At 40.8% G+C, this 14,147-nt stretch overlaps 3 protein-coding genes across 4 annotated transcripts in view; 1 reads left to right on the top strand and 2 right to left on the bottom strand.

Annotated features, from left to right (window-relative positions):
* Positions 1–14,147, bottom strand: part of LOC131313372 (cysteine-rich receptor-like protein kinase 10) — a 65,518-nt gene that overhangs the window by 33,963 nt on the left and 17,408 nt on the right. The window lies entirely within an intron of this gene.
* LOC131314021 (uncharacterized) lies at positions 320–763 on the top strand. Its single transcript, XM_058342519.1, has one exon. It carries the CDS (start codon positions 320–322, stop codon positions 761–763), a length of 444 nt encoding a protein of 147 aa, XP_058198502.1.
* On the bottom strand, positions 2,112–4,422 carry LOC131314020 (uncharacterized). Its single transcript, XM_058342518.1, has 5 exons — positions 4,151–4,422; positions 2,989–4,067; positions 2,817–2,902; positions 2,666–2,746; positions 2,112–2,315 (listed from the first exon to the last, which is right to left on the bottom strand). Exons 1-5 carry the CDS (start codon positions 4,420–4,422, stop codon positions 2,112–2,114), a joined length of 1,722 nt encoding a protein of 573 aa, XP_058198501.1.

Raw genomic sequence — 14,147 nt, 5'->3', positions numbered from 1 at the left:
CATCATTGCTTACTTAAAGCGGCCTCATATGGGGACTAGCAGGAAGGTTAAGAGAAGAGCGTTGAGTTATATTCTCCTTAGAGATGAATTGTACAAGAAAGGCCTCGAAGATGACTTGTTGTTGAGATGCTTATGCCATACTGAGGCCATGAAGGTAATGGCAGAAGTCCATGAGGGGATTTGTGGAGCATATCAATCCGGTATAAAGATGATGTGGCTAATTAGAAGATATGGTTACTATTGGCCCACTATCTTAGAGGATTGTATACATTTTTCTAAGGGCTATTAGCCTTGTTAAGCTCATGGCCCAGTGCATCACATGTCTGCAACTGATTATCAAGCCATAGTAAAGCCTTGGCCTTTTAGAGGCTGGGCTTTGGATATAATTGGGATGATTTATCCCCCTTCATCGAAACAACACAAGTTCATCATGGTAGCCACAGATTACTTTACAAAATGGGCAGAGGCCATTCCATTAAAATTTGTGGATCAACAGGATGTGATCAAAGTTATGAAGGAGAGAATTATTCATAGGTTTGGAATACCGGAGCACTTTGTGGCGGACAGAGGCTCAGTGTTCTTTGGAGCACAAGTTTGGGCCTTTACTAGCCAATTCAATATACAGCTCTCTCACTCAACCCCCTATTATGCACAAGGGAATGGCCAGGCTGAGTCAACCAATAAGACCTTGATTGGGATTATTGAGAAGATGGTAGAAGAAAATCCAAGGGTTTGGCATGAGCTCCTTTCTGATGCATTATGAGCTTATAGAACTTCAAAGAAAGAAGCCATAAATGTTACTCTTTACATGCTGGTATATGGCCATGACCCCGTACTTCCTATGGAGGTAATGGTTAGATCGGCTAGAATCGCGTACCAGAATGGCTTAAATCTTGCTGATTATAGCCAAGCTATGTTAATGGAGATGGAAGACCTTGATGAGGTAAGGTTAGCTGCGTTAGACCATATGTTGGTTCAAAAGCATCAAGTGGCCAAAGCTTATAATAGAAGAGTTAGAAGGAAAAGCTTCACAGAAGGAGATTTGGTGTGGCAAGTAGTTCTTCCCTTAGGCGCTCAAACCCCAAGGTACGGAAAATGGTCTCCGACGTGGGAAGGGTCCTATCAAATTTGCAAGGTGTTCGAAGGTAATGTTTATCTTTTAATGGGTTTAGATGGTGGAATGCATAAACATAATATCAATGGAAAGTTTTTAAAACTTCATTATCCTACGACGTGGGAAATGAGAGATTTTAAAGAAAAGCTACCATCAAAGCCATAGTAGATAAATAAAGGCCTGAATCTGTTTAGGCTACCATAAAGGCCTAAATCTGTTTAGGCCACCAAAAATATTAATAGTCAAAAAGGCTTAAGGTTTAGGCCATGTAAACACCAACAGCCCTAGGGATTAGAGTTCAGGGCTACATAAAAGTTCTATTCTATTACAAGGCCAGAATAACCTATAGTTCATTAAGGAGGCTTGATCGAAGGTTGTCCCACGAGGCAGCAAGACTGTTGAGTTGGGCCTCTAACCTTTCTTTTGAGTTTTGGAGGCCTGATTGATTGGGAACCAGGGGTAGAAGTCTGATCTTGATAGCCTTGGATGTGGCAAACATTTCTTTTTGCTGAGCTTCCAGACCTAATTGCTGAGTCACCAAGGCCATCATGCTTTTCTCTGCATCTTCTTGTTTTTTCCTCAACTCTTGGATCTGGTCTTCCCAGGCCTGGATGTCTTTGGTAAGGTTGGTTTTTTGCACCTCAATTGCCTCAATCTGGGTCTTGAAATCTTCATTGCCACCTACACATTTGCTTAAATCCTAGCGAAGATCCTCGATTTCAGTAAGGCTCGTTTCCATCTTGGAAAGTTCTAGAGACGTGTTGTCATACGATTTTTGCATGTCTGGGAAGTCTTTATGGAAATATTACAGAGCTGTCTTGGCAGCTTCACTGAAGACCTGAGCATGGGCCAAGATGCCGAAAGCCTTCTTGAATGAGGAAACCCTTCCTGGGTGAAGAGCAGTCCTAATGTCCATCTTGATCAAGGCCTTGAAAGTCTCCTTGGCCTCGGCAATCTCTCCGGCTGTTGGGGGCGTTTAGGTAGAACTTGACCTATCTCAAGAAATGCCCGAGAGGGACACTTGTACGAGGCTAGCAGCAGTTTTGAAGAAATCCTCGATGTCCTCGTCAGCTGCCTCTTCAACAATCTCTTCTTTTTGGATAGGTGTTGGGTCAAGATTGATTGGAGAAGCCTTGGATTTCTCAGGGGTTCGGGATGAAGCCTCATGCTCAAGGTTGATTCGAGAGCCTTCCGAGGTAGGCTGGGTTTATCAAAGGATACGAGACAAGTTTGTCAAGGAAAGCCTAAGAGAGAATTAAGAGAGTTAAAGTTAAGAAATGACGTTTACCTCCAATAAGGCAGTGGAAGAATCACCAGAGGCAATTGAAGGACTCTTTTTCAATTCTGTCTCTTGTGTTTCCTCTTCTTGTGACTTTTTGGTACGAATTGTCAGGGTTTTTATCTTTTTGGTTTCCTTTTTTGGGGTTGATTCAGCATGATGGGCAGTCTCTTTCGATTCGGCTTGAATGAAAATACAAAGTTTAGCAAAGGTATGAGTATAAGTATTCAGGCCTTAGTGAAAATGAGATTCAGGCTTTAATACAGAGATACCTTGGCAGAAAGATTAACCTGTTCAGGGGAGCTAGTCTTGGTGCTGCTTCGGGTCCTACCAGCAATGGCAGCAGTCTTCTCCTGCAGGTTTAGGCATTTAGGTCTAGATCATAAGGTTGAATAAGAAAGGAAAGAGTTGAGCAGATCATACAGTTGTTGGTCTCTTGTCAGATAGCTTCTTGAGCCTTTTCTTCTGTGGGGTTCCCACTGGTTTAGGTTTGATAACTTCTTGTGCACCTGAAATGGAAATTGCATGAGTGAATATGGTAAAGGTCTGAACTAAGACAGTGAATAAGGCAAGAAAGCTAATTCTTTGTGTATACCTTTCCTTTTCAAGCTTGCGGATGGAGAGGGACCCTTAGAGCGAGAGGTTTTCTTCTTGACTAGATCAACATCTTTAACAATTATAGCAACAGGGGTAATTTTTGCCAAAACCTCATCTAGGTCTTTGTCAAAGTATTTGTTCACATATGCTGCCCACCACTTTTCAAATCTAAGAGACTTTTCTGGGCGTTCAAGGTAAGGCCTTAACTGAAAGGTGGCCTCATCCTTAGCAAATTGGTTCCGGATGGTCTCTACGGTCTTTTCTGGTACGATGACTCTATCAATGAAGTCCTTGTTGCAAGACAGATATGGGGGAATTGGAATGAGCTGCATAAGCCCGAATTGGCGAGCAAATTGGGCAGCGTTGTAGTACTCCGTCCCACACCTGTTGTTGGCCGAGGACATACCCATGCCATATAACAAATCTCTCAAAATAAAGAAGCTGGCCCAGACCTCCTTGTGCTCATCAAAGTCCTCTCCAGGCTCTCCGGCGGGGTTTTTCAGCCAAAGAGGTACTATTTCCCTTTCAAATGGCATATAGCCCTTGCCCAAAGTGGTTAGTTCAAGGTAAAAGTAGGTGAAGCAGGAGTTAAAATCGCGTAATTGGAGTTCTTGACCCATGTAGTGACGGCCGTAACATGCATGTGTGGGGTTCTTGTTCATTTTTGGGGCCAACGTGGGGAAATACGACCACAGCCAAAGGGTGACAATCCAAATAAGGCCGGGGGCAAAGGCAAATTTGTTTGTTAACAGCTCCTGCATGCCACGGTATAAATGTGCAAGGACTAGCGGGGCTAGGGCCAATTTCTGGCCCGAAGCCAAGGCCTTAGCAATATCAGTGAATTCCTTGGTAATTCTACTCGAAGAAACACAAAAGATACATTTGTTCAGCCAGTAAATAAAGAGAGCCACGTGTTCCTCTTCGATGACTTCCTCTCCTTTTTCACCAGCGAAGCATTTCAAGAAGTTAGAGTAGGCCAATTGGGCCGATTTAAGGTATATGAAAGATGGGGTTTTCTGTGAAACAAAGCAATCGGCCCTAACCTCGTGGGGGCGAAGGCCGGTGAAAAAGGAACATCTTGCATCGTGATGCCCATCATACCAATGCGGAAGTGAAAAGAGTTAGAGGAAACACATCAGAGTTGGGCCACAGCCATGAACAGGGCTTTGTCCATGTCGATGAGATGACAGTTGAGCATGAGGGCTTCGTAGATCCCTACCTCCTTCCACAGTCCCTCCTTCACGGCCGCCATGAGATTGACCCATTGAACGTACTGCTTGTCAGGCTTGTGCCAAAGCCGATTTGGGATGTCCTTTGGATATGCGGTCCAATCGGTAGTGATGAAATCGAATGGCAAGGCTTCTTTGGCAAGAGGGTAGAATGGGTAGAGTGACTCCGGGAAGTCACCATTGAAGGCGGGGCCAAACCCCATTTTAACATTGGATGAGCGTGGTGGAGTCCGATTGATCAGGATTTCAGAGTTGATGGAAAGGCTTTCAGATTTGATGATTCTCTAGATTTCATCGGTGTAGGAAGTTTGGCTCTTGGCCGATTGTTTAGCCCTAAAAGATGACATTATTCGAAGCTTTGTGGAATCAACAATGGTGGCTAGGGTTTTTTCAGCTTTGGATGGGAGAAAAAGGGGCAACGAAAAGTAGAGAGGAAGGAGAGAGAGAGAAGTTAGCTTTAAAAGGGGCAGTGCTGGCATTGGTTTTGAGAAGCAACTTTGAAAGGCCTTGGGATATGTACTGTCACACCCCAAAAATGAGAAGTGACCGGCCATGAACCACAAGGTCAAAACTTGTAGAACATGCAGCCTAAAAAGGAATTTTATAAAAAAAAAAACTCCCAAGCAAGGATCCACCAAACAGTCAACCATTTTTTTTATTTAGAACATCCCCAACCAATAAATTCCATAAAAAGAATGGGGCACAAACATCACATGAACCAAATAAAATTCAATGATCCAACAGTCATAAAAGAATCTAGATGTCTGACAAAATGTTTCAATGCGGAAGCGATGAAATAAAACACTAAGATAGGATGAGACACCCTAAGGAGGTCAACAAATGAAATTCCTGAGATGCCGCCAGAGTCCTTGCCTAACTTCCCAACTTGCCTAAAAAAGAAGTTGGAATAAATCCGTCAGCAGACGAGCTCAGTGAGTAGCAAAGCATGTATATTAAATACAGTTCCAAAATAGGGATCAAAATAATTTACCATGTCAACATAAATTTGGCATATACGGTGAACAACAAAATAATCCATTAATCCAATTAACGATTCATCCGATAAGTCTTAATGGTGTTGTCAATCCAATCTCCAACAACAATGGGGAACCACTACCAAAACCAATAGTACCAAGTGCCAGTGAATAAATATCTCAAAATTGGATCCAATATCAAAACTTAGAGTCAACACGAGTAGGCAGCCCATGGAACTTTTCCCTAAGAATGATCCGGTCAATAACAACAGTTGAGCATTAGGGTCACCGGCCTAATCCGGTTTCTTCCCTAATGGCCAGAGTCACCCGCACATAGAGGATTAATTTCCCTGGACTTCCAAAATATGTTCCCATCAATATCCACAAAGTTCTCACCAAAATATTATTCGATCAACAAATGGTTTCACCAATCCGCATGCCAATTTCAAGAACCAAATAAAACAAATACATGTTCCCAATTTCAATAGTAAATTTCTCAAAACAACAATTTAAGGGATACGAGGAAGTTCGCAAATACGTAACATGCTTAACCACTCACCTAGGTCTAAAGCTAAAGCAATCGAACAATGCAAAATGATCGATCATAACCTGAACAAAGAATCATTTGGCAATATTATCACTAACTGTATCAAGTATAATATTATCTACAAGAAAGTAGGACTGCCTGAAAGAATACTTAACTAGCCTAGACTAATCACCCAAGTCACCAGACAATTAGCTAGCAAACCAAAAACTCTAATTCCTAAGTCCAAGCTAGTTCCACGTACACATCAACAACTCAATATGCATTTCAAGTGCCAAAACTGAAAACCCACCTGTTCTCCCTTCAATAAGACAACTTGTCCACACATGCATCAAACTTAGCCCACTGCATCGACACCATTTAATTCTTCTACTGGTATTAATATTCAAATCATCTCACAAATGTCCAATATTTAAGCAACCCCAACTGACTACCACCGATCACCGCCACACACACCACGCCGCACCTCTCTCTCTCTCTACATAAACAAAACCCATTAAACTAGTCTCCAACCCAAAGGCTTGACCAATCCGTGGAACAATTAATAAACATCACAACAAAAGGAAAATATTACCTCTGATCGGTAAACCCGAAGAAAACCACCTCGAAACTCTTCGACTACGACTTCGACTTCGCCTGCTGTGACTTTTTTCTCTCAAAACAATATCTCCAATGTAAAACAAAATCCTTCTGAGCTTATGTATATAACCCTAATTATTACGCTTAAAAATCGGCCACTACTCCTGTTGCCCTAAATATTACCTAACTAATTAATTAAAATTTAGATAGATAAATAGAAAAAAAAATTTACTTATTAACCAATCCAAACTAACGCAACTTTATAAAATTATCATCCAGTACCACTATTTTACCCAAAATCAATTGCATACTCCAAAAATTATAACCGCGACAACAATACCCATAGCACGCACAAAATAATTAATTGGGACCCACACCGGCCATAACACTTCCAATTAATAATGGCCAAAATAACTAATAAGATAAATAAAAATTCTAGGCCGTAACATGTACCGCTTCCTCTTTCTTCTCCCTACTTTTTGAATTTTTGTTTCTATCTTAATAAAGGCTGCGCGTACAAGAAGAGAAATTGGGTTGGACAGGGATCTTTTGGAAGCTTTTAGAGTTCCAAGGGAGAAAGGAGACCTCCTTTATGGATAGAGGCCCCATATGAAGATCTGATAATGATAGCAGCCGACTCAAAAAGGAAAAATATTAGGCCACGTTTGGGGCTGATAAAATATTGTCCACATCAAGATCTGTTTGGATGCCAAAAACTGGACTTCTTCAAATGCCTTAATCTTAACTGAATCAAGGCGTAGGGGGGGCAATGTTTATACCCGTTTTTGGCACCGTGGGTCGGGCTTGTTGTGATTGGGCTTTTATTGGATTTGTTAATTAATTTGGGTCGAAGCTAGGTAATTGAGTATGGAATAAGTATTGGGCCATGGGGATTTGCCATTTGGGCCCAAGAAATGTGCAGCCCACGATCACGGTTGGGCCCATGAAGAAGAGAGGTGCAGGTTTGGCCCAGGAAGCTAGCCCACAGTTTGACCCATGAAGGAAACATTGATTTGGCCCACGAAGTGAAGTCCTTGGTTTTAGGGGGACCATAACAATCTGGAGGCAGTTGATATTTTGAAATTCAAAAGTCAATTGGCCATGTGTCAAATGCATGGAAAGAGGGATAGTGGGGAGTTGCTTGCCATGTCACCCATGATCTTCCAAACTGCCAGAAAACCATCCACTGTCATACGTGCATGAAAAGTGGAGCAGTCATGGGACACGTGTCAGCTGATGGAGCAAAGCAGAACTCGGATTCAGACCTGAATTAGCTTACTGCTGTACCTATAAATAGCAGAATTGAAGACGGAAATAAGGTCCAACACCAATGAAAGCTCAATGCTTAAAAACCAAAGCCGTCCCAACGAAGCACAACACTTTACTACTTTCAGCAAAGTAGATTATAGAGTACCTCGTGCTCAAACCCCATTCAAACTCACTTCATCAAGTAGTTTGGATTTTTACTTTTCTTGTAATCAAACTTTATTATCCCGGAGTAATAAAGTTCACGCATTTTATGCATTTCCTATACGACTAGGAAATTTGAAGTCCACGACCGTGTGGCAAACCACGAACCTCATTGTGATCTTCAACCTTTGGGTCGCACGTAATCGCTCTTACGTTAGAAGTCAAGATTCACGGGAATCTTCATCAAAAGTTAGGCGCTACAAGTCTTGGCACGCCCGCACTTCACGCATTCATGCCTTTGCCAAAAATGAAAGTTTTCACAACTATAAATAATAATCTGCCTAAACAGGAAATATAATAATAAAGCTTAGAAAATATGGCAATGTAATATTTCCTAGTATTATGTTAACATCCCCCCTCAAACTCAAGTAGATCTACAAACTTGAGTTTAAAATAGCCAAAAAAAACCAGGAGCAGCCATGCCAAGCCAAGCCAAGAGAAACCAGAAGAAGATAGGAAAGAGAAACGACCAGAAGAGCCAAAAAGAGTCATGAGCGAGAGAAGCCGTGACAATAGAGATTTGAAGTGAAATCCGAGTGCACAAGCTGGTTACATGTTGCTATGATTGCCCGGTGGATGGCAATGAAGTATAGGCCGCCTGCCTAGAGCGAAAATTTCATTGGATCTAGATCTTATAACTCTGATACCATGTGAAGAAAAGCGAAAGATGTATTATTTATTGTATTCAAACCATAACCTAGCACGCCTTTATATAGGCTACAAGACGCATAACAAGGAAATACGCATAATAAGGAAATCTAGACTAATTAGGAAACATAAATAATAAACTGCCCAAACTGAAAATATAATAATAAAGCTTAGAAAATAGGGCAACATAATATTTCCTAGTATTATGTTACCAGTCTGAAACGATGGATTTAAGGAGACTCTCTACCACCCAAACCCAAATTTAAGGAGAAAATACATGTAATTTGAAACGATTACAAGCACAAATGATTTGTCGCTATCTGAAAAAGGCCAATCACACTAACAACTTGACGAAATGCTACCGCACTCAGAAAAAATAATAAATACAACCATATAAGAATCCTTTCCACAACCTAGCTACACTCAAATAAATTAAATAAATGTACAACTTGATAATTGGGGAATACATACAAATGTGAGTTTTTGACATGAATGTGCCAACCAAATGGGTGCTCAGCCCATGGAGCTTACAACATCATCTGGGGTCTACTTCACTAATTGATGCTTCATTCACAGTCCACTGTATTGACTTGCTTATAGATTGATCCGACTGTAGTTCTGTAACAATATTCGACTCTATTCCGCTCCACCCTGAGAATCTCGGTTGTTGAGGAAGTGACAACGGAATGGAAAAGCTATTGAGCATCAAAACTATTGTTGCCATAGAAGGTCTAGCGTCCGGATCATCTTGAACGCACAACAAGACAATATGGATACATCTAGTGTAACAACCCGGATTTTCAAGCACCACGATATTTAAAAGACCGCAATCTGTCTTTTATTCCAAAAACTTTAAAATTTACAACCATTACTAAACTAAATAAACAACACCCACTCTCGCAGCAACTCGGACAAGTCCACACCACCGGCACCTGACCCGCTAATCAACCTGCAAGCTGGAGTCCAAAAGGACCTCAGGAGTGTGTGGGACATAATAACGTGTACAATATCAACACCAAATAAGCTGCACAACATCAACCACCACGTATTAACACCAATCACGAATATAGCACGTTCCACATAAAAGGAACCACATATCCGGTCCTCCTCGGTATATGACGGGTGACGTATCACCTCACTAGCCTCACCACAGCCCATTGGCCAACATTTCTTTTGGCATAGCTTATTAGCCTAGTCGCCCCGCCACATACCAAAAAGTTCTACGACATACAGTCACCGCACGTAGCACAACCAAAAAGAACCCAACATTAATATTGTACGAGAAATATGTATTTCACACTCACCTTCAAATCGCCTTGAATATCGCACCTAAGTTCATCTCCGGAAGCCTCTGCTATAGTTTCAATCTCTCTTCTTTCAGTTCACTTTACTAACATACTGAAACCGCTCGTCCAACATAGACCATTGAACTGCCTCCTTCCTAAGCTTTCCAATTGCTTGCCCTTCCTTTATACAAAACATAATGTACTCAAAGTGGACACATGTCCAACACTTGTTCACCTATCTTTATTAAAACTCTCTTATTAGATATTTATGCACACAAGTTGACCACCTGTGCACATTCCACGTGCACACACTGTTGGGATTCTATTTCCTTAACATCCCCCCTCACGTGCAGCCGCATTTGAGGTCTGTCACGTGTGGCCACTTTTTGGGTCCTATCATCGTGCAGCCTTTGTGCTGGTCTGTCATCGTGGGGTGTGGATTGTTAATTTTTAAAATGTGGGGTGGAACAGGCCCCGCTCTGATACCATGTAGAAACTTTATATCCATCTCAAAGCCAATTGGCAATGAGTGGAGAGGTCCCAGATGTTATTAAGTGATCACCCATCCCACTGCCCAGGCTCATATACTAGTATTGGAAGAGATAATTAACCAATGTGGGACAAATCCCAACACTCCCCCGCACGTGCAACCCCTGACTTGCACGTGGAGAGGTAAACAAAGGATCCGGAACACACGGATCACAATGAAAGAAAGTGCAACTATGGCACAGACAAAGGGGAAAAGCCTCCGAAACTCTAGCTCTGATACCATGTTAAAGCATCCAACTCCAAACCAATTGGCAAAGAGTGAAGAGGCTGCCCAGGCTCATATACTAGTATTGGAAGAGATAATTAACCAATGTGGGACAAATCCCACCTTCACTTACAGCCACCTAATACTTACATGCAAAAATCAATAAATTTAGTATACGGGGTATTACAATATCCCCTCCTTTGGAAATTTCGTCCCCGAAATTTGTCTATTATAAATATGATTTTTACGCTTCCGCTGCGCACTCTGATCACGCACTCGATCCCATGTAAGACCTATTTCTTCTTAAATTCAAAATACTATGAACTGGATGAACAAAGCTGAAATAACATTCAGATATATATTTCGTCCATGTATTACGGAACCATATGCAGATCAAAAACAAAAACAAGATTCCCCCATGCACGTCTATGCTTAAATTATAAGGAATTCAAGCAGTCCATTCGAGCAGCCACATAGTAATTCAGCCCAATAAATGACAAAAAAAAACCTCAAAATCTTTCAATTTTCGTTTTACCTCCCTCTTTTCCTCCTCTTTTCTGATTTTCTAACACAGTCAGTGTCTCTCTTTCCTTTTTTTTCCATCTTCCTCAATTATCCCTATTGATCTCTATCCCATGTTGTTTCATCATTCATTTTCTTTTTGTCATCTTAAACAGCCGACCTAAAATTTAAAGCCAAGGTTAAACATACCTTTTTATCAAGCCATCACAGTTCACCCACACAAATCACTTATCAGCTACCTATGGCTCACGCAAAGTGCATGTTAAAAGCAAATCTGCGCCTAACTCCTGAACAATACCAACCCATAGGCCATCATCCTAAGTTTGATCCTGGAATAGTCTATGAAATCGTCATCGCTCTGATACCAACTGTAACAACCCGGATTCTCAAGCACCACGATATTTAAAAGACCGCAATCTGTCTTTTATTCCAAAAACTTTACAATTTACAACCATTACTAAACTAAATAAACAACACCCACTCTCGCAGCAACTCGGACAAGTCCACACCACCGGCACCTGACCCACTAACCAACCTGCAAGCTGGAGTCCAAAAGGACCTCAGGAGTGTGTGAGACATAATAACGTGTACAATATCAACACCAAATAAGCTGCACAACATCAACCACCACGTATTAACACCAATCACGAATATAACACGTTCCACATAAAAGGAACCACATATCCGGTCCTCCTCGGTATATGACGGGTGACGTGCCACCTCACTAGCCTTACCACAGCCCATTGGCCAACATTTCTTTTGGCAAAGCTTATTAGCCTAGTCACCCCGCCACATACCAAACAGTTCCACGACATATAGTCACCGCACATAGCACAACCAACAAGAACCCAACATTAATATTGTACGAGAAATATGTATTTCACACTCACCTTCAAATCGCCTTGAATATCGCGCCTAAGTTCATCTCCGGAAGCCTCTGCTATAGTTTCAATTTCTCTTCTTTCAGTTCACTTTACTAACATACCTAAACCGCGCGTCCAACATAGACCACTGAGCTGCCTCCTTCCTAAGCTTTCCAATTGCCTGCCCTTCCTTTATACAAAACATAATGTACTCAAAGTGGACACATGTCCAACACTTGTTCACCTATCTTTATTAAAACTCTCTTATCAATAAATTTAGTATACGGGGTATTACATCTAGTCACTTCATTTCTTGCAGAGGACCCTTCAAAAGTTGAATCCAACAAATCCAAGGGTGTTCCTTCGCTCCAGAGTTTCCAAGCCTGCAGTAATTCAATACTCACATGAGTTGTGGATGTGATGATATTGGCACTAAAGGGGAAGATACTCCCAATGTTATGTCCAATATTAATGGTTATGTTTAAAAGGAAGTGCAATGAAAAGATTCCCATTCGAATTTTGAAGACATTATTGATGGCATTAATACTTTGTTTTACTGGTTAACATATATCTATAGCTTCTTATAAAGGATAATTTTCAGAACTTTCAACAAAGACATACATGTTCGAACATCCCTAAACTGGATAGAAGACTAGCAATATGGGATAGACAAAGTAGGAATTAAAATGTATGGCTAAAAGCTTACGTAGCTCAAAAGGTTTGTAGCATCATTTGATTGATAAGAGTGGTTCCTTTTGCTAGAAATGATCTTCAGAATCAAGACACCAAAGCTAAACACATCAGACTTTGTGGAGAACTTTTCTTCCATTAAATACTCTGAAGACAGGTAACCACTGCAAGCCACCATTATCAGTTAACCCTGAATTAATGGAAGACAAGAAGGAAAGGAAACTAGTACTTTGTGGAAAAAATCAGACATGAAAAAATTGAGGTCATAATGCACATAGGCTTAATTCAAAAAGTACGTGAACTAATTTAGCCCTCCCCTTTTAATTCCAGGAAACTACTAATTTTTTTTCCTGATTATAGTTGATTTAACAAACTACTATCCTTCCAACTATCAAAATATGTCAAGAATTGATGAAACGGCAATTAGGTAAATCAAGAAAAGTAAGTAAAGAAAAGGACTATTGTTCAGAGAAGCAAGTGTTGAAATCTTTACTAGTAAAGTACATGAATTGTCATTAAGCAGTTTACGCATAATAGCACATGTGTTTGTTTACCCCAAGGGTCAGCTTTTAAAGAATCCCATTGATTCATATATTGAGTTTGTATAAGTCAGTGCCCGTTAATGCAAATTATAGAAAAACGAACATAAGAGATGCAGGGACACTGCTAACAATGTTCCAGCGACTCGACTTGTATTTTCTTGAGTTTGATCATTTCCAAAGATCATAGCCAGGCTGAAATCTGAAACGTTTGCATTCATATCAACATCTAATAAGATATTGCTAGCTTTGAGATTACGGTGTATAATTCTAAGCCGGGAGTCTTCATGAAGGTACAACATCCCCCGAACTACCCCTCCTATAATCTTGTAACGTCTTGACCAATCCAACTTCTCTCGCTCTTGTGGGTCTGTGCGACTGTGCATTGATCAATTCAAATGCAAGTTCAGGTTAGAAGTAAAGAAGCAAACTTGGGAAATCTGTATTATGTTATCAAATATTCTACAACCACACCCAAAATCACATACCCAAATACACACTCTCTCACAAAATACAAGGGTCCCACACACACTATGTGCAATGTGTGTGGGACCTTTGTGTTTTGTGAGATAGTGTAATTTTGGGTGTGGTTGTAGCACATCTCGTATGTTATTCAGTTTCTTGTAATTGAGGCGCATAAAAAAACACAATTCATAGTGTTTGAGAGTTAATTCGTTATTGGATTCCGAGACTTGACATTCATGGCAATGAAATTAGTAACAAGCAAAACTAACGGAGAGGTGTTTAGATTGCCTAACCGAATAAAAAGTAGTCGAGGCTCTTGTTGGGCCCAAACTCATAAATAAGTATCTTTTCTTTTCCTCCCAAGCAAAATCCCATTAGCCTCACAATGTTCCTATGCTGGAGCTTGGCTAAGACCATCTCATTCTTGAATTCTTGTGCACCTTATCTTGATGTTTGATATTGCCTCTTCACAGTTATCTCTTGTCCATCTGGAAGTAAATCCTAAAAATACAAACATCATGAGAAACTCATAGATGGCGTAGGACAACATCTGAAAAATTCAAATAGTTTTAGAAGAAAAAAAAACACTTGGTA

Source organism: Rhododendron vialii, chromosome 13a (assembly GCF_030253575.1).
Source record: "Rhododendron vialii isolate Sample 1 chromosome 13a, ASM3025357v1".
Taxonomy (NCBI): Eukaryota; Viridiplantae; Streptophyta; class Magnoliopsida; order Ericales; family Ericaceae; genus Rhododendron; species Rhododendron vialii.
The sequence above is the reverse complement of the archived record's forward strand: the minus strand, read 5'-3'. Positions and strand labels throughout refer to the sequence as shown.